Source organism: Perca flavescens, chromosome 3 (genome assembly GCF_004354835.1).
Source record: "Perca flavescens isolate YP-PL-M2 chromosome 3, PFLA_1.0, whole genome shotgun sequence".
Lineage (NCBI taxonomy): Eukaryota > Metazoa > Chordata > Actinopteri > Perciformes > Percidae > Perca > Perca flavescens.
The window spans coordinates 34,033,223-34,057,613 of NC_041333.1; the positions used below are offsets into that span (position 1 = coordinate 34,033,223).

General features: G+C 40.1%; 1 protein-coding gene across 1 annotated transcript; it reads left to right on the forward strand.

Annotated features, from left to right (window-relative positions):
• Positions 1-1,016: 1,016 nt before the first annotated feature.
• Positions 1,017-21,796, forward strand: sae1 (SUMO1 activating enzyme subunit 1). Its single transcript, XM_028573493.1, has 9 exons — positions 1,017-1,231; positions 4,363-4,474; positions 5,212-5,385; positions 12,260-12,405; positions 13,616-13,715; positions 14,230-14,335; positions 18,157-18,301; positions 19,236-19,305; positions 21,539-21,796. Exons 1-9 carry the CDS (start codon positions 1,131-1,133, stop codon positions 21,629-21,631), a joined length of 1,047 nt encoding a protein of 348 aa, XP_028429294.1. The 5' UTR covers positions 1,017-1,130; the 3' UTR covers positions 21,632-21,796.
• Positions 21,797-24,391: the final 2,595 nt, after the last annotated feature.

A 24,391-nucleotide genomic window follows, 5' to 3' on the forward strand; every position in this document is an offset into this window, starting at 1 on the left:
AAATACAATCTAGAGGTTTGCTGTGTAGATTCTTTAAAAATTGATTAAACACAAATGTCTTTGGCAATATATTGGTACAAAAGTCAACTGAAAAATAAAAAATATTAATACACGATTTTAACAAAGCCGCCCCTCGATAAATGTTCTCAGGATCTGCTAATGCAGGATTGGCCTGCAGGTTATTCTGTTATTATTTCAAGTGATGCTTTAGAGGTGCATTATTCAACCAATTCTACTGTTGTTCATTTTGCTGTTGCTCTCAGTCTCACAAATATAAAATTGTTAGCAGTATCACTAAATGTCTAAAATATTGTACTTTGGGGACTTCAGTAAATAAATAGGTGTCTGTCTTATAAAATGTTATGCCTATAATGGTTTTGTGAAATGACAGGGAAGGAGAACTTTGGGTAAAGGTTTAATGATCCCAATTAAAAACATTAACAGGCTGAGCAGGTGTGTAATATTGGATTTTAGTTGTTGCAATAGAAAACATATACACATATCATTCAGGCCTCTGGACAGGCATCCTGTATAATGCTGCTGCCTAGATAAGACTTGTATAAAATAGCTTCCTTGACTGCTCATTCAGCTGTCTGTGTTAGATTAATTAAGCTGTCTGAAGGCACATAACAAGCAAAGTCCTTTGTGAAATCCTGTGAGGATGTTAAAAGACTACATCCAGGGAAAATATAGGCCTACCCAAGTGTCAGGCCTGCCAGCTTGTTGGACTGTTTGAAATGTAGAACAAAAGCTATTGGTTCTATTTAGGCCTATAGGCTACATCCATGGTTTACACCAATCACACACACACTAAAACATAACAGTGGCCTTTACAGATTGAAATGAACATTACAAACAAATGTAGACTTTAAAAAACCTAACGCAACGATAAAGACAAATGGAAAGTAATGTCATTTAACAAATTGAAAAATAAAAGAAGAAAATGTCAAAAAATCGATTGGGCTACTTAATAAAAAAAAAAAAAACACCGTAGAAAACACATTGATGACGTCATCATTCAGCGCCTATTCATTCAGCGGGACTGTCGCGGCATTTGAAACATCTACTAGCATAGCTGCATAAAAAAAGGCTACTTTACACATTGATTATCGTCTTTCGAGATATCAGAAATGATCGATATGATTGAGAAGGAGGACCCGGTCATCAGCGAGGAGGAGGCGGCACAGTACGACCGCCAGATCCGTTTGTGGGGGCTAGATGCCCAGAAAAGGTCAGTTAGCGGAGTTCGCTCGCCAGGCTAATCGGTGCATCGGAAGGTTTGATTTGTTGCACTCTTGCTCGGGTTTGACCAAACTGTTTGATTTAACAAGTTTGGGGACTTAATCATTATTTCAGTAGGCAGTGTTAGTGTGGGGAGTATTCATTGATTGCATGGTTGTGCTGTGGGGGGTAACGTTAATAACAGCCCGAATATTTATTTCAATTCAGGCTTACCAATCATACAGTTACATATTTATAAGTGGTCACAGGACTCTTAATCGTTAGGTTATATTGAGAAAACAGCACTTGTAATGCTCCATGTAAATGAAATACACGAATCCTAAAATCTGACTTACATTTTAGTCAAAACAGAAAACCCTTAAAGGTGTAATATGTAATACTGACCGCTAGTGTTTAAAATAGTTACTGCAGTACAAATTCAAAATACTCTCCCCCGCCCCCTCCTCCCCAGACTCGAAGTTCATGGAGGTTGCCAGGCTGAGACCGCAGCATCCACAACAATGTTGTTGGACGCTTGTCTCACATAGTCAGACCTTACTCCCCAGTAGTGATGACCAAGTGAAGCTTCGTGAAGCATTGTCTTTATTTTCTGAGCCCACCAGATGGCACTCTCTGTTCAACAAAGGGTTGAAACCACACTGAATAGCAATAGAGAGCCAAAGTCACGCCCTCTACTTCTGGTCCATAGGACCTTAATTTGGAAAAGAAATATGAAGGAGAGTCAATAGAGAGATAATAATTATTTTTTGATCCCGTTTGAATTGAGCCATGGATTACAAATATGATGTTCGTCAATTTAAAATTCGTCAATTTTTCAACCAAAGAAAGTTTCCGTTTATTGTTAAACTGTTGAGGTATAAGACCGTGAAATCAGAAGAATCAGAATCAGCTTTATTTACCAGTTATGAGGACACAGTTATGAGGAATTTTGCTTTGCATTATACAATACGTAATTAAAAAGACTACACACTTCAATGTCTCATGGATGACGTCTCGCTGAAGCTACGATGTCTGTGTGTATCGTACCGGGGATGTAACGTTACTCTGATGAGCCGAGGATCTCGCTTGTTCTTTTGCTTATCTGCTGAAAACACTTCACTGGATAAAACACATCAGGTAAGATAACGTTACATGTGTTGTGGAACAGAGCTAAGCTAGCTAGCTAGCGAGCAAGCAGAGCATCAAGCTAGGTGAGGTAGATTGTGTGAGATGGGAGATGTAGTCCACTGAGCGGTTTCACACTAAACTAAGTGGTACTATGACAAACTTACGGCCAACTGAGGCTTTCTTTGGTTGAAAAATTATCTTTTAAATTGACAAACATCATATTTGTAATCCATGGCTCAATTCAAACGGGATCAAAAAATAATTTGCCTCTCCCAGTTCACTACCGTTCATATTTTTTCTGAGTGAAGGTCCCATGAGGTCCACTGGAAGGGGCGTGACTTCGGCTCTCTATGCCTTAGGCCTTTCTCTTAAAACCAAGAGCGCCTAGTGGGCTCAGAAAATAAAGAAAATGGTACACAAAGCTTCATTTGGCCATTACTACTCCACAGCACAGCGGAGTAGCTAATGTTAGATGCTGGCTATATTGACGGTCATGAAAGCCCGTGGTCACGCACGCGGCACTCTGTACCCAACTGACAGGCACACTTTTTCGGCTTAAAATTATGGTAGGAAGCGCTAAAAACAACAACCTCACCGTCCTCTCCACCCGACGGACAGACACACTTCCTACGCTTAGAATTACGGTAGAAACAGCTAAAAATAACACTATTGGTTTAGAATTACGGCAACAATTGCTTAACACACTTCAAAGTCTCGGTCCTCTCTTGGCTTAAAATACGACCGCTGAACAGGCTACACGTTCTAAACAACCGTGGCCCGCTTGCCTGGTCCTCTGGTAACGTTAGCTAGCAGTTAGCATGGCGGCGTTAGCCAGGACCAGTCAGGATCACTTTACTGGCTGTGTCTCAATTGTTTTTGCGACTAACCAACTCAGGTACTCTAGCTATATAATTCAATGTGAGTACACAAATGTTGAAATTACATAAAATGCCTGTGCCGTGATAAATTAGCCTGAAGCTAATGCTTACCTGTTCAGGAGGAAATTAACTCTGGGCTCTAAGCTGTCTCCATCTTTCAAATACATCTCCAATATTTACCAGGGGTTTGTAACGTCTCTGGTCACGCAACTTTTAGAAACATGCTGTTTTCTTTTTTTATGTCATGTAGAATCTATCTCCGTCGATCCTGTTGGTTTGTTTGCTGCTTTCATGGCTGTGTTAACGTTACAGCTGTAGCGCGCTGGGTTTACGTTTTTACAGGTATATCTGGCTGTCAGACTGGGCCGTTGATAACAACACACAGATCAAAACATAAACATAAATTCCTTCACGGAAAGGAAATTTCTAAAGATTATTTTCATAGTCGATTAATCTGTTGATTTTTTTTCTCAATTAATCGATTAGTTGTTTGGTCTCTAAAATGTCAGAAAATGGTGAAACATGTGGATCAGTGTTTCCCAAAAGCCCAAGATGACGTCCTCAAATGTCTTGTTTTGTCCACAACTTAAAGATATTCAGATTACTGTCACAGAGGAGAGAAGAAACTAGAAAATATTCACATTTATGAAGCTGGAATCAAAGAATTTTTACTTTTGTTTTAAAAAAATTACTCAAACAGACTAATCGATTATCAAAATAGTTGGCGATGAATTTAAGATTTGACAACTAATCGATTAATCTTTGCAGCTCGAATACTGGCATTAACATTGTTGTCAGAAAAGAGTGTTCCAACTTAGCATGTTTCCTTAATATCTGATGACGCATTGGGGTCATCTTTGGATTTATTGCAGTAAGTATATTACATATTGTACTTATTAACTCTGATCGTAGGTTTGCTTGTAATAGAAGTCAATTTTGTTTTTGCCTTTTATGTTGATGCTGCATCTGTGTCTCCACATTTATATAAGCAACATCAGTGCAAAGTTGATTTTTTTTTTTTTTTTTAATGAGACCTGCAGTTAGTTTATTAACTAATTCCTTAAAAACAAAACCCATTTTGTACAAGATCGCATTCCAAAACCGATTTTCAACCCCATGCATGTTTGTTATACAGGTTACGAGGGTCCCGTGTGCTCCTGGCAGGTTTAGGTGGTCTGGGGGCTGAAGTGGCCAAGAACTTAATCCTGGCTGGAGTTAAAGCACTCACTTTGCTGGATCATGAACAGGTAAACATGCTCACGCAGTGCACACCAAAAAAAATACTCGGGTGCTTTTCTCGCTGTCCTCATCAAAGGTTACAGTCGCCTACAGAGTGGGCTTGGGCATCAGTTTTAATCTAGAAATTGTTTGTTTGCAGCTATCAACTAAAAATCTGTACGATATATTTATAGCCCATAGAAATAATGGAATAGTAAATGGCCTTTTCTGGCAGTTTCAGTTTTTGCAGTACTGTATGTGTACTGTATGTCCATTAGATGGTGCCTGTAGCAAAGTAATGATTTTCACTTTCAGTAAGGAAACAAACCAGCTATTTTGCATTAATAATTATTCAGGTAACATTGCCAGAACAGCTTAATTCTGTCTTCATATCACGTTTTGAATTGAATATTTAATCTACAGCATGCATGTATTTGCTCTCTTTGCTGTCATCTGTTTTTATTATTTGTACATTTAAGGTGTTCTTGAGTGTCGAGAAAGGCGTCCATAAATAAAATGTATTATTATTATTTGGTGCTGTGTGACTAAACAATTGATACATATTTAAAATATATATATATATATATATATATATATATATATATATATATATATTAAAAAAATAACATTTTTAAACAATAGAAACAGAATTTCTAGAGGAGACAAATTTCCTTTGAATGCAGAGTGTATATTAATCTTAAGCTAATTCACATCCAGTAAAATCCTCACCCTGCTATGTGTTCCCTGTTTGTTTGTTTTTCACCAGGTAACGGAGGAGTCATGTCGTGCTCAGTTCCTGGTTCCAGTGACGGCTCAGGGTCAGAACCGAGCCCGGGCCTCTTTGGAGCGAGGGCAGAACCTTAACCCAATGGTGGAGGTCCACGCAGATCCGGACCGAATCGAAGACAAACCAGATGACTTCTTTCTGCAATTCGATGCGGTGAGTGGAAACGAAGGTTTATACGAGACATTCAGACTGAGACTGGGTAACTGAAAGACATCTCTATTCGAAAATGTGCAGTGTCAGCAAAGAAATGGGATATTTAAGAGCTAAGCTGAATGATTGGGCTTTTCTTAAAAGCAGATGTTAGGGTTAGAAGGAGGAGTATTTGCTAGTGACGGTGGTGTAACTAAGTACATTTACTCAAGTACTACTTAAGTACAAATTTGAGGCAATTTACGTGAGTCTTTTCTATACATGCCGCTTTCTTCTTCTACTCCGCTATATTTCAGAGAGAAATGTCCTTTTTACTCCACTACATTAATCTGACAGCTTTAGTTACTTTACAAAATCCGATTTTTTTTTTCTCTCACACAAAACACATTACAAACAGTAATTTATAAAATATGTTTTCTTATAAATGAAACTACCAAACAATATAACGGCCTACAAGTACAGCTAAAATTATTAGACCATTACACGCTTAGTTGATTGACAGAACTGTTTGGATCGTTTCCAGTTTCTAAAATGTGAGTACTTTTATACTTTAAGTACACTTTCGTGATGATACTTACATACTTTTACTTAAAGCGATAGTGCTTCTAAGAAAACAAAACTGTTGGCGTGCCCACATGATACAAACCTTACGTGACAGCGCACTGCAACCACGCTCCCTTCACACAGTTGCTTGTAACCAAGGAGGACACGGAGGATTAAAAAAACATGATGGACTCTTCAGAAGAGTGAAAACCATTGTCAGTTAACACAGTCCGTCGCTACATCTACAAGTGCAAGTTAAAACTCTACCATGCAAAGCGAAAGCCATTTATCAACAACACCCAGAAACGCCGCCGACTTTTCTGGGCCCGAGCTCATCTGAGATGGACTGACGCAAAGTGGAAAAGTGTGCTGTGGTCTGACGAGTCCACATTTCAAATTGTTTTTGGAAATCATGGACGTCATGTCCTCCGGGCCAAAGAGGAAAAGGACCATCCAGATTGTTATCAGCGCAAAGTTCAAAAGCTAACCTCTGTGATGGTATGGGGGTGTGTTAGTGCCCATGGCATGCACATCTGAAGGCACCATTAATGCTGAAAGGTACATACAGGTTTTGGTGCAACATATGCTGCCATCCAAGCAACACCATTTTCAGGGACATACCTGCTAATTTCAGCAGGACAATGCTAAGCCACATTCGGCCCGTGTTACAACAGCGTGGCCTGTAGTATGGGGTGTAAGGAAAAAATCAATACACTTGAATATCGCGATATTTTATTTTGCAATACTGTATCGATTTTCAAAAAGGCAATATCGATTATTATTTTATTTTTTTCACGTTAAATATTCATGTAAGACAGTGGTTCACGTTTATGTTGTGTTTAAACCCCCTACCGCTAGGTGGCTATGCTGAGATGCACCACTAGTGTCCTTACCTAACAGTGCCTGACTTTTTGCTAGAAGCTAACAATGTAGCTATGGCTGAACTTTAGCCTAGTTTAGCATATACAAATTAGCTCACTAAGAACCTGTGAACCACAATCCCAAACTTAGATTTTCTGTGTACTGAATTGTTTACCTAAAGTAATCTTCTTTGACTTTTATGAACATCATGTCTTTTTTGAAATATTAGTTTTTCTAAAATTATACTTAAAAAAAATCCCAATATATCGCCTTACGCACAGTATCGAAATATATTAGGGATGTACCGAAATGAAAATTCTTGGCCAAAACCGAAAACTGAAAAAGAGGAAACCAAGACCGTAAACCGAAACACCGAAAGAAATTATGCCAATTATTAGTACCATTGCATTTATGGCTATGACTGTGTACTAACTTTACTAAAATCAAGGCATTGTAATTATATAAATTAATATTAAAGTTGAATTAAAAAAAATCTAGCAGAAATATGGCTACAATCTGATAGTCACATACAGCATATAGTAGCCTAAGAACAGAATAGCTTACCTATTGTTATTATTATTATTATTATTATTATTATTATTATTATTATTATTATTATTATTTGAGGCACTTTCTTGCAGGATTTCACTGAACATATCAGACAACGAGGGTGCATGCCCCTCATCTGGTGCAGAGAGACAAGTCTTTTTTTCTGCGCTCTGATCTCCTCCTGCGCTGGGCGCTGCTCCGTCTCCATCTCCGTGCGGGTTCTCCTCATCCATCGCGGCCTGGATCATTTCTCGTGCGCCCTGCTTTATTTCCGCATCCAAGTAATGGTCTTTATAACGCGGATCAAGTACAGTCGCGATGAAGTGCAGAGGATCCGAATAGATCTGACTGAAACGTGTGCTGACCGACTCTAAGAGCTCTAAGTACTTCTCATTGTTTTCACTCCGTGGTCCGTCTCAACCTCTTTGCTGAGGAGACGCTTTGCAGGTGGAACGGATCGGCTACTGACACACGTGCAGGTCGCGGTTTCTGTTTGTGCCATCACAACATTTTCGGCCGTATTGTTTCGGTGATAAAAATATTTCGGCCGAAGATTTTTGGCGGCCGAATATGCGGTGCATCCCTAAAATGTATGGTATCGTGATACGTATCGTATCGCCAGATTCTTGCCAATACACAGCCCTACTTTAGTAAAAGAGTGCAGGTACTAGACTGGCCTGCCTGCAGTCCAGACCTCTCTCCCTTTGAAAATGTGTGGCGCAAAATACCCCGGACTGAGGTCGTGCGTCAAGCAAGAATGGGAAAGAATTCCACCTACCAAGCTTTAACATCATGTGTCCTCAGTTGTCCTCAGTTCCCAAACACTTATTGAGTGTTGTTTAAAGGAAAGGTGATGTAACACAGTGGTAAACATGCCCCTGTCCCAGCTTTTTTGGAGTGTGTTGCAGGCATCAAATTCTAAATGAGTGAATATTTACAAAAAAAAACCAATAAAGTTTATCAGTTTGAACATTACATATCTTTTCTTTGTAGTGTATTCAATTAGATATAGGTTGAAAAGGATTTGCAAATCATAGTATTCTGTTTTTTATTTACATTTTACACAGTGTCCCAACTTCATTGGAGTTGGGATTTGTATAATGGTGAATTTAAACAACTGGAACTGCAAAGAGACATTTTTTTGCTGCTCTGTATTTTAGAACCTCGGCTTTGAAACGGAAATGAAATGAAGATGAAACTACAAAGATGAGGCCTTTCATGTTTTACATCCACACTGGGTGAACAGTGTGGAAAATTTGAACTGTCATTGTCATGCTGCACTGTTCAAAAATTGGTGGATTGTGCAAAAAGGCTATGATTAAAAATCCTTAAAAACCATTTCAGCTTTAAGGGTGCTCAAGGACAGAGTCACCATGTTGAGAAGATAAAAGGTTTTATCGTATCATAACTCAAACTGTGGTTGCAAGAACCTTTGGGGTTTTCTGATTGTTTGCAAAGAATTTGCGAATGAGCAACAATATTATATCTCTGAGAGTGTGTGAATCGAGGATTATGGTTTCGATTTCCACTGGGTATATACCGTTATAAAACATGATGACATAATTGTTACAATCTTGTGATTATAGTTTTTAAAGAGATTATTTTTGGGGTATTTTAGGCCTTTATTCACATAGGATAGCTTAGACATCTGCTGTAGACTGTCATCACTTTTATCTGCTTCCAGTGTATCTTTGTGTGGCTCAGCAGGAAGATTGAGGGTGATTTAAAGTGGAGTGGTTGAAGTGTGGTCACAGTTTTCATATGAGAGGCCTTATTTACGGTGGCCAAGGTGGTTCAACACAAACACAAAAGCTACAACACAAATAAATACATAAGTAACAGTGGAAGTGAGTGTGCTGTTGACAAACGTTGTTGTTTCTTGTATGTTTGAGAAGTAAGTTAAACATGGTTCCTTGCTTATTATGATTACTGTCGCTATGTGATTGTCACAAATAAGCAATGTTATTCAATATCTTTGTATTTCCATATGTATGTACTGTATATTTGTGTTGTGGCTTTTGTGTTTGTGTTGAACCGTCTCGGCCACAGTACGTATTACTGAGGGATGACATACAATAGAAAAACACACTCTGTCCATCCGGGAACTTGCAGAGTACAGCTGACTCACTACGGATAATCTTGGTCACTCTCTTAGCATGTTTACAGTACAATTTAATTTTTTTTTTGTCTCCTGTGGTTAATTTTAATTTCTTAGTAGGAACAGAAAAATACATAAAGTCCTAAAAGTCTAACAACTTTCTTTCTTTCAACTCCCGATAACTTTTTTTTTTTTATTCTTAGTAATCCTCTGCAAAGTAGATATTTGTGACTAAATAAGTAACAATAAAATGTAAAGTTAAAAAGATAATTATTAATTGTAAAAAGAGTTTAACAGTCAAATGCTCAGATTTGATCGAAAGGGTTTATCCCTGCAACACAAACAGACTAATATAATAAGACATACTAATAACTGCTAACAGGTTCAGATTTATTTTGTAGTTAAATTGTGATTGTTGCATGGAAATACCCGACAAGAAGAGCAAAAACAAAAAATCCAAAAATATCTTTTATGAAAGAAACGTTGAACAAAGTTTTCTTCTAATTTGTCTAATACGCCAGTGTTTATGTTGGACTGCATGGCTCAAAGTAAGATTCTAGTTAAGAAAATAGTGTTTCTTTGCCTTTTTAATACCATTCATAAACAAATTAAAAAAAGGAAGATTCCAGCTTTTCTCGCATCACTTCCTTGTTTTTCTGATACTCACCACACGCTGGCTCTGGGTCAAATAATGCTCACAAATCATTCATAGGAAGGAAAAGTTTGGAGGTTAATGGCTGATGTTGTGCATCCAACAGGCTGTAAGAGAAGATTTTCTTCTAAAGTTGTTGCACTTTGTATAAAATTGGGATATTTAGTTTTATTTAAAGACTTTTTTTTTTTTTTTTTTGGGGGGAGGGGGGGCGCATTTCCGGCCTTTTTTTTTGACAGGAGCGCTGAAGACATTAAAGGGCAGAGAGAGGGGGAATGACATGCAGCAAAGGGCCGCAGGTCGGAGTCAAACCCTGGCCCCCGCTGCGTCAAGTTGGAAACCTCTATCTATCTATCTATCTATCTATTAGGGCTGTCCTCGACTAAAGAAATTCTTAGTCGACTAACACTTATACGATTTTGTTGACTAATCGACAATATAAATGTGTGTAAAAATGAGTTTCTCCACAATTGCTGATATTCTCCTGCAAAAGCACCACTTTAAATCTTGTGTTTACCATAAATGTGCTCAGAAGTTTCTTGGAAATGAGTAATTAAGCATGAATAAGCATAAAAAATTACTAAAGAAATCTTAGTCGACTAAGACCAAAACGACCGATTAGTCGACTAATCAACTAAGAGGTGGCAGCCCTACTGTCTGTCTGTCTATCTATATATTTATCTATCTATCTACCAACTGAGCTATCCGGGCGCCCGCATTTCGTTTTATTTAACGGAGTATGAGGTCCTACTCTAAATACTTTTCTGTATTTGGGAACACTGTGTGATTCAGCATCAGTCTTATCAGAGAGCTGAGGGTGTTTTGGGTGTGCTGGACTGGGTGTGCAGGATAAGGTGGACCCAGCCCACCGGTCAGTTGTTTACACTCAGCCAGACACCAGCCCTGGTCTTACTGTGGCACACTGTGTCGCTGTGTTAGCTTTAGCCTTGTTTGGTGGTTTATTCGGGGAGGGTAGCTATGGCCAAAAGCTGCTGTGGCTGCTGCAGTAGATGTGTCGTGGTCAGTTTGATAGCTGATCAGCCACTGTTGAGCTACTGATGGATTTGTTTTAAAATGGGTAACACTTCATTCATAAAATAGTTTATTTAAGTTTGATAATTAGACCTGCCATGACATATTTATGACAGGTTATGATGTAGATTAGTGTCAAGTTGTCATAGCACAAACATCTCAAACAATGCTAACTTAGCATTAAAAGTGTCATAATTTACCAAATGACACATTTACCGAACATTCACAAAGACTCCTTCATGTTCATGACTGTGTCATGTCAGTCTTATGCACACCCCTTTTAAATAAATTGTTACCGTAAAATGTGTCTGTCCCTTTTAAGTATTAAAAGCAAGACAACATTGTTTGATATTTTCTGTTACTGCAAGCCATTAATTAATTAATAGGAATGGAAATGAGCAGATAAACAAAGGCAAAGGCTGGTGGAGGAGGAGAAAGTGCCAGACAGACCAACACAGTGGGAGTTCAGTTTCATACATTTTCATTTTTAGAGATTAAAGGTGCTGAAAGGTGGAGAAAATACAAATCTTACAGAAAATATGTAAATAGTACTTGTTTACAGTAAGATGTGCTGACGAAGAAAGTCAAACAAGCATTAAATAGAAATGAGGGGGAAAAAGCAGCAGCTGACCCCTTCTATCTATCTGCAACGTTTTTCACCTCATCTTACACGTTTGTCGTTTTTTTGCTTTATAAGTGATCATATTTGTAAAATGATGGATATTTGTTGGTGTACTTGCAGTTTAAGGGGTCAGCTGCTGTTGTTTAGAAGCACTTTGGCATTACTGGTGCAATACTGGTAATTGATCAGGTAGTCTATATGCTTCGCATTGCACTTCCGGGATTGCTGGGTTGCTGCAGGAAATTCTGCCGGATGCATGTATTTTCTGTTTTCTTCCACTTTCTTTGTGTTGGAATTTTAGATTTGGTGGATTTATGAGGACTATGGTTAACTGCTCCTCAGATCTCTGCAGGGTAAATCCAGACAGCTAGCTAGACTATCTGTCCAATCTGAGTTTTCTCTATGTGGAGTAGCCAGACCCTCCTCCAGACAAAGCGAGACTATTGATCAGGCAACCATTTGTCTAGCAGGCAGCCTCTCTGATCAAAACTTCCACTGTGTGTGTTTTTGTCTCCCTCAGGTGTGTCTCACAGGCTGCTCCAGAGACCTGATGGTGCGGGTCGACCAGCTCTGTTCTCAGCACAACATCAAGGTCTTCTGTGGGGACGTCTATGGTTACTATGGTTACATGTTCTGCAACCTCGGACAGGAGCACAACTACGTCGAGTAAGTGCGTGTGTGCTTAGCTTGAATTTGTGACTGTCACACATGTGGGAGTTGCTGCGGGTTAAGTGCCTTGCTTGAGAGCACTGCAGTAGATATTTAGCCTGACAAGCCAGACACATCAAGATGTTGGGTCTGGGAACAAACCGTTGGCAGGGCTCAATCCAAGGGGCGGGATAAATGGTTGTCTTTCAAATTCCCTCTGCACGCGATAGGATAGCGCTACAACCAGGCAGAGCAACGCTGGTTGATAGATTAAACTTCTGCCGTATCCGGTCGGCAAAACTCCGAACACATCTTCCTTTTTTTTAAGAATGACTTCAGTGCCGTTCTTTGTTCTTTTCTCAAAGAAAAGCTGAACTCCAAGTCTTCCAGAGTCGCGGCCAAAGCCGATTCCAAAGGCCGCTGTTAGCCAGCAGCAGCAGCAGCAGCAGCAGCAGCAGCAGCCATCTTCTTTGTTTTCAAGTAGCGGGGAATTCACGCTGAACCGTCGCAACTCTGCCGTCATTATGTTAAGCCCCGCCCACCGACACTATACACGATGTGATTGGCCTGACCAGAATTTGGTTTTTCCAGCTCACAAGCCAACGGAGAGTTGCTGGACTGACCCTGGCTGCAAATTACATTTGCTGCTGCTAGGGTGTGTCTAGATTTTTACATTTAACATTACAGGGGGAGGTGGAGAATAAAACAATGACTGGTCGTTACACCTTGGTAGCCCAATGGTTACAGCATACGTAGTCTATTTCGACGACGTTTTATTTAATGGATTGTTCCGGTGCCGTCAGATGTTCCGCCAGATGTCCCTCATTTTCGGCCAGATGTCCGTCACCTTCTGCTTTCTTTGTGTTGGCGTTCTAAACTTCGGTCGATTTGGGAAACATCCTCCAGACTACAACCGACAATAACATTTATATTCATCTTTTTTTGGGGGTAAAATTCTCATCACACACTCGACAGTCATTTTAATTCCAGAGCTCGCCTCCCTACATGCACACGTTCCACCAAAACAAGTTCCTTCCAGAGGCTATTTTGCAGCGGCACCGTTGCTCCTACCAGCGCTTAGCTCCGCCCAAGACGATTGTGATTGGTTTAAAGAAATACCAATAAACCAAACCACGTTTTTTTCTCCTTCTGTGAGTTTTGATATCTAATGTAATTGTTGTGTTTTTCGGTAATGTAGGACATCTTTCTCTTCACTCTCACTTTTTAGGGAGAAACTTAAAGTGGTGAAACCGACTGGAAATTCTAGCGATGGTCCAGAGGCAAAGAAAGCCAAAGTCGACCCCAATGAGACCACCATGGTGAAAAAGGTAAATGAGTGCGTCTTTAAACCATGGAAGTCCATATTTCACAGATACATATTGTTTTATTTTATTCCATTAGCCAACCTGATATAAAGAATGTATTATTTACATATATAAGTTATGAAAATGCATAAATAAAAATGATTTCCATCTATTTGGCTTAAAAAAATAAACCATATGGGTGGTGGATAAAATGACTTCCTTTTTAAATGTTGGCTGGACTACAAAAAATAATATAGTAAATAAATAGATATTAGGAGTGGTACATATTGAGAAAATTACACAAAAATACTTCTAATCATTTATCTTATTTCCAAAATGGAATGCAGTCTTTCTTTTGTATTGCTTTCTGTTGTTTCTAGTCAGTAATCAGCCCGCACACATCTAAATATACAGAGAATCCACATACATTTCTTTCCTTTATTAAAGGACCGCCAGATATTAATTTTATTCATTCTAAAGATGAGTATGGAATAAATTAAATTAACCTCCTTAATGTTATTAATCTCCAACCAATCAGATGGCCAGTTTCTGCACACTGAAGGAGGCTCTGGAGGTCGACTGGACAACTGAGAAGGCCAAAGCCGGGATGAAGCGAACACCAGTGGACTACTTCATGCTTCACGGTATTTTAAAAAAATATATATATATATATATATATTCCTTTTTTTGGGGGTATTTCCGCCTTTAATTAATAGGACAGCTTTAATATGAAAGGGGTGGTAACAGACTCTAAATTTGAAAAATTAGCTTTATCGTCTGCGATGTATTTTATGTTATTCTGTGGATTCAAATTATTATTAAGAGATTAATTCTTTCAGTAAAAGTGATCTTCTAGTTGACACAACTATCAGTTAAATGAGCGGTAGACTACACGAAACGTCTTCTGTGTAGGAGGCAGGACACAAACAGAATTTCCATACAGAGAATTGATCAAATATAACGAAGAATCCTGAAAGGTCTAAACAAGAATAGAAACTGAAAATGCGTAGGATCCCTGCAGCGAGACTGAAACGCATAGCATGCACATGCAAAGTCACTGGTTCTAATTTAGCTGATAAGCTATCATTGCACGTGTATGGAAAATCCTTTCCATAAAGGTTGTTTAATAAAATGTCATTCTAGAGAGAAGGTCAAACCGTTAAATGTCAAGCCCGGGCCAAAATATGATGGAGAAGAAAAAATAGAATATCGATACGCTGAGTTGCACATGACCACTCGCATACAATCTGTGAAATATTTAGGAACCATCAACCCAAAGGAACTTTTTGACTCTTTTAAGTAAATCTCAAAAGTACCTTCCTGTTTTTTAGGTTATTTACAGTGTCTGATGCCCTTCTCTTAGGAGTTGTTATTGTCTCTCCTGTCACCTGGCCCTGCACCATCCCCACACACTACATGCTAGTTTCCATCACAGGCTGTCCATGGCCAGTCATGTGCACTGAGCGTAGAATAGAGAACAGCCTGACACCTACACTGCATGACAAGCGTATGAGAGCAGGAAATATCCAATAAATGGCTATTGGGTGCAAATGATTTATGAAAACTGACATAATTAATAATAATTAATATAAAACTGTTTCTACATAAATGTAGTAAATAATGTAAATTTAAATTAAACTTTGGCAGGTTTATAGGCCCCAAATACTAAATGCAAGATATGGTTCAGGTTTATATCCTATTCTGGCGCTTACCCACTCCTAGTACCAGCTCTACTCGGCTCGACTCGGCCGCGGCGCCCCGTCCTCCTTTTTCCATCGCAGATTTGGTACCGCCTCATGCGTGAGGCGAGCAGGGCTGGTCCACATAGCGACACCGCAGGAAACTGCCGTGACGTAACGCGACACACACACAGAACGTCGAAGGTGTGTGGTTTTTGATTCTCGAAGACACATTTTGTTTCAAAAGAAGCTGGAGGCAGCAAAAAAAAAAAAACATCGCTGGCTAAACTATTTAAAAATGGCGCGTTTGTTCAGGACATCCCCGTCCGTCGCTATAGCAATGATGACGCAGTGATTAGTGACGATTCTCTCAGACCAATCAGTAGTCTGCAGGTTCTCACGTCACCTTTTGGTATCGGCTCAGACGGAGGTGGTACTAAGAAAGGTACCTGTTAGCAGGTACCAGGGACTTTTTTTCTTAATGGAAAACCAAAATAGGCGAGTAGAGGCGAGTCGAGCAGGTACCATGTGATGGAAAAATGCCACTAGTCAGGCCTAGCCAGACTTTCCTCCACAGCGCTGCGGAGGAGGGTCTGGCTAGTCCACACAGCATTCCAGGATGGTTGAAAAACATGTTCTGGTGTATTGGCATTTCTTTAAACCAATCACACTCTTCTTCGGCGGTGCTAAAGCGTCGAGCGGAGCCACGGTGCCTCTGCAAAATCACCTCGGGAAGGAACTTGTTTTGGTGGAACATGTGTACGTTCAAAAGTAGTTTTAGTCGTGCAACAGAAAACTCAGATTGGACAGATAGTCTAGCTAGCTGTCTGGATTTACCCTGCAGAGATCTGAGGAGCAGTTAACCATAGTCCTCAGAAATCCACCGGAGTTTAAAATGTCAACACAAAGAAAGCGTAAGGTAACGGGACCTCCGAAAAGAGTGACATCCGGCGGAATTTCTGGTAGCAATCCCAGAAGTGGAACGTCGTGTATATAGACTAATATCATACAGAAGTCTTATGGAGTTTTAAAAGTTTGGAAAATGTTTCATTTTAAGTGTTTATGTTTTCAAGGTTAGAAATATATTTGAGTATACTCCTTGAAAAATGCTTGATTTTCAACGTAATCTGGTGTTTCAATTGACACAACCACTCGTGTGTGATTTAGGCAACTTGACAGTGCTTGAATTGTATTCTAAAAAAGCTGTACGAACTCTGATAATACATTTAAAGCACACCAGTTTAAAATATTGATCTCTTATCAGGAATTTCTTTGCAAAAAGTACATCTAACAAAACTACTACATGTTACAAGTTTTACTTTTACATTACTCTTAGCTACCTGGTTAAATGTATGTGCTCGCTCGCTAACTAGTGTTCTCTTGCATAACGGCAACATGTAGTGTTTTTATCAGATCATAATTTCTACACTTTCAAATAAATTGGGCTAATCTACAATCTTTCCATGAACCACCCTGACTTCTTCCACCACTGATGTGTGCACATGTTAATTTTAGGTGTGTGCCAGCCGTCTAATAACTCCCCACTCTGAAACCCACTGTAGCCTCACCCTGCCTTCAGTCTGATTTCTGAGTGGAAACACGCCTAGTTGTTGTTTTATTTAGTAAATGTGAGATGAGAGGCAGTGTTATTATTCCTTCGCTGTTTCTATAATTGGAGCCAGCGGTTTGTTGTTTTGGGCGGCCGATGAGGAAGTGGCTCTTCCTCTGTTACAACTGCTTCCTGTCTGACTAGGAAGTGTGTGTGTGTGTGTGTGTGTGTGTGTGTGTGTGTGTGTGTGTGTGTGTGTGTGTGTGTGTGTGTGTGTGTGTGTGTGTGTGTGTGTGTGTGTGTGTGTGTGTGTGTGTGTGTGTGTGTGTGTGTGTGTGTGTGTGTGTGTGTGTGTGTGTGTGTGTGTGTGTCCCTCGACTTCAATCTGGAGTCTTTATTACGTATCACTACTACATGTGTAGTTTTAAAGATACTATCATTGTTCCATCCATATGCACATTGTTATATTCTGTGTTATGAAATTCTGTTTGATTTCCTGCCTGGCACAGACCCGAGTGTGTAACTTTGTTTTACTTACAAAAGTTTCACTGATTAAAGGGCAGAGCTGAGGTGCGAACGTGATTCATTGCCTGTGTATGTGTGCGTGCGTGCGTGCGTGTGTGCCACGCTGGTGGAAATGGCCGTGGGAGGACTTGACTTTCTCATGTGGTTTGAGTTAATGGACGAACAGGAAACATGTAGGCGAAGTGTTGATGCGTGCGTCTGTGTGGCACAGTTGGCAAGGAGAAGTCGGTTATTTGAAATATTGCTCATGACCAAATAAAGTGCAGTGCGTGCTTCTGATTTTTCATTTCTCAATCAGTCCTGCAGCCGACTCTTAAACACAGGAAAGAGTTTTTTTTTTTTTTTCTTTCTCAACCTAATATTTCCTCACTGAATGTGTAGGTGTATGTGTGCGTCTTTGCAGTCTGCGTGTGTGTGCACGCTCTTAATTTGATGTGGGGAAATGTAGGTCTAATCGGATGAAATGGTGCAACCACATACAGATCTTATCCTGTTTCAGAGACAAGATGCTGTCTTTCCATAAGATGATAATTCACTGTGGAAGTCTCTTGAAAGCGTGTTGAAATTATAAAGGGCAGTACTGCAATAGATTATATGGAAAATATAGCTTTAGAAAAATGGTTTAAACTCGTTTCCGGCCTCTTAAACCTGTCGCTTATTTCTGTTTATGTTCCTCCTGCCACCCGCTCCCCCCTTCCCTCCGTCTCCACAGTTCTGTTGAAGTTTCGCACCGACAAAGGCCGTGACCCCGACCCACAATCCTTTCCAGAGGACAGTCAGCTTCTGAGACAGATCCGCGATGACGTCCTGGAGGCCTTGGCAGTGAGCAGTGACCTCCTGAATGAGGACTTCATCAGGTAGAAAGCGTCTTCACCTGTCTTGTGTCTTTTTAAAAGTGAGACACTGGATGGATTATTCGCTCTGCATAGGAAGTACATGCTTGTGTGCAACACAGTGCTGAAAGGGTCTTGAAAGCAAAACGTTGAAGCAGGATTCGGTAACACTTAACCACCCACGAGACCCATAACACCAAAATGTCCTGTTGGAAGTGTCCTTGAGTTTAAATTTAAAGACGTTTTATCGTGGTTCTTTAATTTGCTGTAACCAGTGGTGTGAACAGATGTGGGTTGGTTTATTTATAATAAAAAAAAAATAAGTAAGTTTGATCCCTTAACACAGGGTTCTCACGGATCCTTAAAAAGTCTTAAAAACCATTTGAATTCAATAATCTAAAAAACAAAGGTATTAAAATGTCTTAAATTAATCTTTAAAAAGTTTAAAAAATGCAATTTCATGATCGTTTTGAATGCCTCTTGCATTAGCGTCACGCAGATCCAGATTAGGGTTGCACTATATTGACAAAATGTGATATTGCAATATCAATTATGAATATTGCGATATCGATTATGAATATTGTGATATCGATATTCATTTCGATATTTTTAAACCTATGTAAAATTACAAAAGTTATGGGAAAACGCATCAAAATAGATTGATAACAAATAAAAAAAGTTTTCTTACAACACAAGGTTTATTTCACTGTCCTATTGGACTGGTACAACATGAATGTGAAGTGCAAATTCAACTCATTTGGCTATCTAACCAAGATTTTGCGGCATGGCTGAAAGCAATGCATACGATACTCTGTGTATTTTATGCAAGACGTTTTTCAAACTTGGCACAATGGGAATCAAGTCAGTGGACAGACTGGTTGGTGAAGTCGGTAGTTCTTGTTTACATTTACCTTTCTGAGGTTCTCATCAACATCACTCTTTCTATGTTTGTCCTCAGCTACTGCTTCTCTGAGATGTCTCCAGTGTGCGCCGTCGTGGGAGGAGTTCTGGGACAGGAAGTTGTCAAGGTAAGCATGTAAAAGTAAGCTTTTCTGTAAATGTACAACAATCATATAGGAGCTTCGTAACTCCAGGAAACGATCTCTGACGCATCTTATGATATTCACTGTGCTGTAGCAAGCGATGGAGACGGCCATTCTGGCATGTGAGGGAGTCAGTCCGCCGACAGGTGGCCTCTCCGCTGGCTTCTGGCTCAGCCTCAGAATGACTGCAGCGACTGTGTGTAGAAATGATTTTCACCGTGACCACAATGAAACTCAGTGTGACGCTCCGGCAGCAGTGTCTCAAAAGGGGAAATGATTTACAAAGCTGAAAGACATAATAAACACATTGACGTTTCAGCATATAAGAACATAATGGGGGTCTTCAGAGGGAAATCCAGTGGAAAACGTATGACTGAACCGTTCCATTCACATCATTTGTACATAGTATTCCCTCAGAATATAGATTAGAGCCTGACCAATATGGGTTTTTGGTGATATTTGAGAGCCAGTCACTGATCAATCATCCCTTCCTTAGTTAACTTACGTAGTTTCACCATGAATTCTTAAATTGACAAGATCTTGATTTGGTGCCATTGTTTTTGTTAAATTTCAGCCAAAAGGTCTTGAAATATAATTATTGATAAGTCTTTAAATTAGATTTTGATGTGCAGCTGGATGTGCAAGTTTCCTCAGATGGGATTCACAGAGTCAGTTTGGTGACTGTGGTCTTTAAGATTCATCTCACAGATGAAAACAGTATCATTATTTAATGCAGAGAGAGAGAGAGAGATTTCTTTAGTGACCTGAATAAGAGTTCACGAAGTTGATTAGAAACAGTTTTCTTTCTGAGCTGTGTGCATGCTGACCTGAGGCTGAGGTGAACAGGAGGTCAGGTGTGTGTGTGTGTGTGTGTGTGTGTGTGTGTGTGTGTGTGTGTGTGTGTGTGTGTGTGTGTGCGTGCGTGTGTGTGTGCTGAGGTGAACAGGAGGTCAGGTGTGTGTGTGTGTGTGTGTGTGTGTGTGTGTGTGTGTGTGGACTGAGTGCATTGTATGGCAGAACGCCGACTGCCGTCTCGACGATGATGATGAAACCCACTGCAACTGGCCGACCGATGTCTCGCTGGGTGAATCTTGATTATTTTCACTCGCACACAGAAAATGAAGCGCACCTTATGAGCTGAACTTTAAGTGAGATAGACGGGGCTGTGTGTGTCTGTATGCTCCCACAAAACTGGAAAACTGGCATTAAAATGGTTCTTTGTGTTCATACCGGTTGGTACATTGAAACTTTCACTTAGTTTACAATTTGACTTGCCAAAATATTTTGTGGCGTTCTGACTGATTACTTCATTACTATGTACACAACCTTGTGTTAGCTCTTATCCTGATGTTTTTCTTCTTTCTTTCAATAGGACCTATTTTAACAGCGATATAAACTGTATGATTCAGACACCAAATGTATAGTAATTACTTTTGCCCCAAAACTAAGAATGGCGAAATGACTCAAACTTCCATTTAGTCAAATTCCCCACAGTGTTGCACGATGGGAGACTATTGTTGGAACTTGGAATCTGTTTTCCAGTCCAGAAAAGCCTAAGTTACCCTCGATCATTATTGAAGCACAGCGGTGCAACGTGGCTCTAAATATTGAGTTGTTGTGTTTTACTTTGGTCCTTCTGCAGTCTGCTCAGTGGTTAGATTGAAGAGGTCTAAACTGTGATTTATCAGTCCATAGTTTGTTCAGCTGATGTTCCAACAGTGCTAACCTTAGACTAACCTTCTGTTTCTATTGTGAAGTTTGAAGAAGGCTTCTGCTAAATGTTAATTCCAGCTTGTTATGGGCTATATTATTGAGCACTTGACACTTAAACAGGAAGCTGTTCCTGTTTAACTCTGCCCACATGTTGATGCTAAGCTTCCAGTTTCTTTGCTGCTGATTTCTTCTCTTCTTATTCAACTGTTGCTCAGAGGGATCTTTGTTGTCAGTCTGGTTGAACCATTGTACAGCGTTTTGTTCTCCATCTACAAAACTAAATAACATCTATTTGTAAAGAGGGCTTTCTACAACCTAAAAGCATCAAAGACCATCAAACATATAGAGCAGTCTTCTCAGATTGGACCCAATCAAGTTTTTGTGGCAGAAGATTACAAACTTTTGACCAGCAGTTTATATTGTCACAATATATGTCCTTTGTTTTCTCTCTCTCTCTATCCCTCCCTCCCTCCCTCCCTCCCTCCCTCCCTGTCTTTCCCTTTAGGCTCTCTCCCAAAGAGATGCTCCACATCGAAACTTCTTCTTCTTCGATGGTCGTAAAGGCAACGGCGTGGTCGACTACTTTGGACCAAACTAAAAAATTTTACATGCAAATACAAGTCCAGCAAACGTCTGTCTTTCCCTTAGTTTGTTCCGTCAGATTATTTATATCAGTCTGTGCTCCACTAAGCATAAAATTAGTCTGTTGTTTCATTTTTTTGGCATTTGATCTCAAGTACCCAGTGAATTTCTTTTTTACATTTGCTAATAAAACATTGTTTAGTAAAATAATTCTGCTTCAGGTCTCTGGATTTATTAAATAACAATCATGTTTTTTTTATGACTGTATATCAGCATTTGGTGATGAATATCCACCATGTGTAGTCACATATTTTTGCCATAATTGTGCTGCATTCATTTGCTGCTGGGGGAATTTTTAAAGCCACAACTTTCGCTGTAATGTTGCATCAGCATGCTATTTTCTCTAAAAAAAAAAAAAATCAAACCTTAACACAAACATAAGTCAAAATTATTACAGTTGAATTATACTTTACATACCTGCAAACTAGTCGCTTTTGGGCGACTTGTTGTACTACAAGGAATCAGTGAGGTGGATTTATGTACAGTAAGTCAGTATTCGGAGTTTGAAGGGGGAATACAGTAATTCATATGATGCTTCGCAGAGTGTATGACTGTATTTGGTCATAACCTCCCACCGCCTGACTCACAAAACCATACATTGCTGTCTCGGTGACGATACAGCATTCAAATGAGCCTCAAGGCATTTCCTGTCCTCTTTGTTCAGAATATAGCAGAAGCAAAAACAACAACAGTCAGAGCATTACAGGGGGAAAACCAGCAGTGTGGTCCGGTGTCTAACCTCGTCCCCTAGGAGTGGCGTTGCAGGAACCTGTTTTACCTGCCAGACCTGTGAAACCTGAATGGGAGAGATGTGTGTTACTGTAGATGAAACAAATGACACTTATCTGGATGCAGTTTAACCTCTGCACCCACAAAAGCAGTGTGGGAACTGAGTCATTAGTTGTTTTGTTTTTTGGTTTAGTTTAATATAGTTTCACTACCATATGTGACGTGAATTTTGCAGTGTGTGAATGTAACTAAGTACATTTCCTTAAGTACAGTATTTGGCAGAGTTGGTAACAATTTCCACTATTTTTTTTTTATATTGTTTGAAATTATCTTTACACCCCGACATCTATAAAGAATTAATGAAATCTGAAAAAAACAGTGAAAAAGATCCGTCATCTGCAGCTGTTGTAATCCTGTGAAAACTCCCACCAATCACTGCCTCGCAGTCCGCTTGGAAAGAACCAATGAAATGCCTCCTTGCCCCGCTGCTGTACCTACCCCTCCCGTGTACAAGCCCGTGGTTGCTGCATTACTAGCAGTAGTCATGTTTGTTTTAAACATTCAGTATGGTAATATTAGCCTATGTATGTGTTTGTTTACTGGTGAATGAGACATATAAGTAAAATTGCGGTCCTTTCTCCGCTCTGCTCGGAAGCAACGTCGCAGCAATGCTCGTGCACGTCTGTGAGTGGGCGGAGCCCCAAGGCCAGGGGGGAGGGTTATAGCCAGAACCAGTGTTGCCACAGTTACTTTGAAAAAGTAACTTAGTTACTTTACAGATTACTTGATTTTAAAAGTAACGAAGTTACTTTACAGATTACTTTATTAGTTACATGCAGCAACTGCCGACAACCCCCCCCACAGCCTCAACATAAACATGACAACCGGTTTACTGTGAGGCAGCTCGGCGTTGCCAGTAGTAGGATCTGGTTTATTATGGCACGAAAGAGAGCCAGTCAAACGTGTTTAAGGGCAGCATTTCCTCTTCAACATACTGCCCGACCAACTTCTTCAACTCTCCCCCACTTACTGGTTTTGCACCGAAGTCCAGCTTTAGTTGTTTGGGTGGTGGGGGGGCCTCCTGCTTTCTGCTTCGCTCCACCTGCTGGGACTTGCTCTGTAGGTTTGACTGCAGCGCTGCGACTCCAAATGTTTCTTCAAATGTGACGTAGTGTTTTTGTAGCTAGATAGCACTTTGTCGCCACCAGCACAGAGTGTACAACCAACCTTGATATTGCCGTCTTTAGCTGACTCAAACTCTAAATAGTGACTGTATTTCCAGCTAGAAAACGCGCATCTCTCTCCTCCCTCCATTGTTGTTTACGTTTGTATCGCTGCGTGGTAAACGTGAACTGTCCTCATGCTGAAAACGTGACTTGTCGCATATATGACTTCACTTCCCAAGACGCAAGAAGAAAGCAAAAATATATATTTTTACTAAGGAAAACGACAAAAATAGTAACGCACAGTGACTTGGATAAGTAACTTTAATCTGATTACTGGTTTGGAAATATTAACGCGTTAGATTACTCGTTACTCACTGCATCACTGGCCAGGACACACCAGCCAGACGGCCGACCATTGACAGAAAAGCCAGTCGAAATGATCAGTCTCCCCGTGTTGGTCCAAAAAGTGCCACACAACACACCAAAGAGAAGAGACGTAATACGTCTCCATAACAACAGGCGGAACTAATCTGTATTGTTGCCCAAAAAATGAAAACCGGCAGCTGATTGGACGAATGCGTCACATGGGTTTGTTTGTTTGTCTTCATTTCAGATCAACAAAGGTCAGTTTAAAAGATTTTTGTCAGATTTTGAGAGACTCTAGTCACCTCATTCTGCTCGCCATTTCCGGGTGAGTCCCGACTGCCCTGCCGCCGACTGAACATGTCAGGTCGGGCAAAATGAACGCCGACAGCCCCCAAGACTGACGACGGCACGGGACACACCGAACAGACTCGAGTCACTGACCTCGCCAGACTGTC

Coding starts and splice junctions, on each gene's coding strand:
- sae1 (XM_028573493.1), top strand. CDS start 1,131: ATGATCGATATGATTGAGAAGGAGGACCCGGTCATCAGCGAGGAGGAG. Junction 13,716..14,229: donor AGACCACCATGGTGAAAAAG/GTAAATGAGTGC, acceptor CCAACCAATCAG/ATGGCCAGTTTCTGCACACT. Junction 19,306..21,538: donor TGGGACAGGAAGTTGTCAAG/GTAAGCATGTAA, acceptor CTTTCCCTTTAG/GCTCTCTCCCAAAGAGATGC.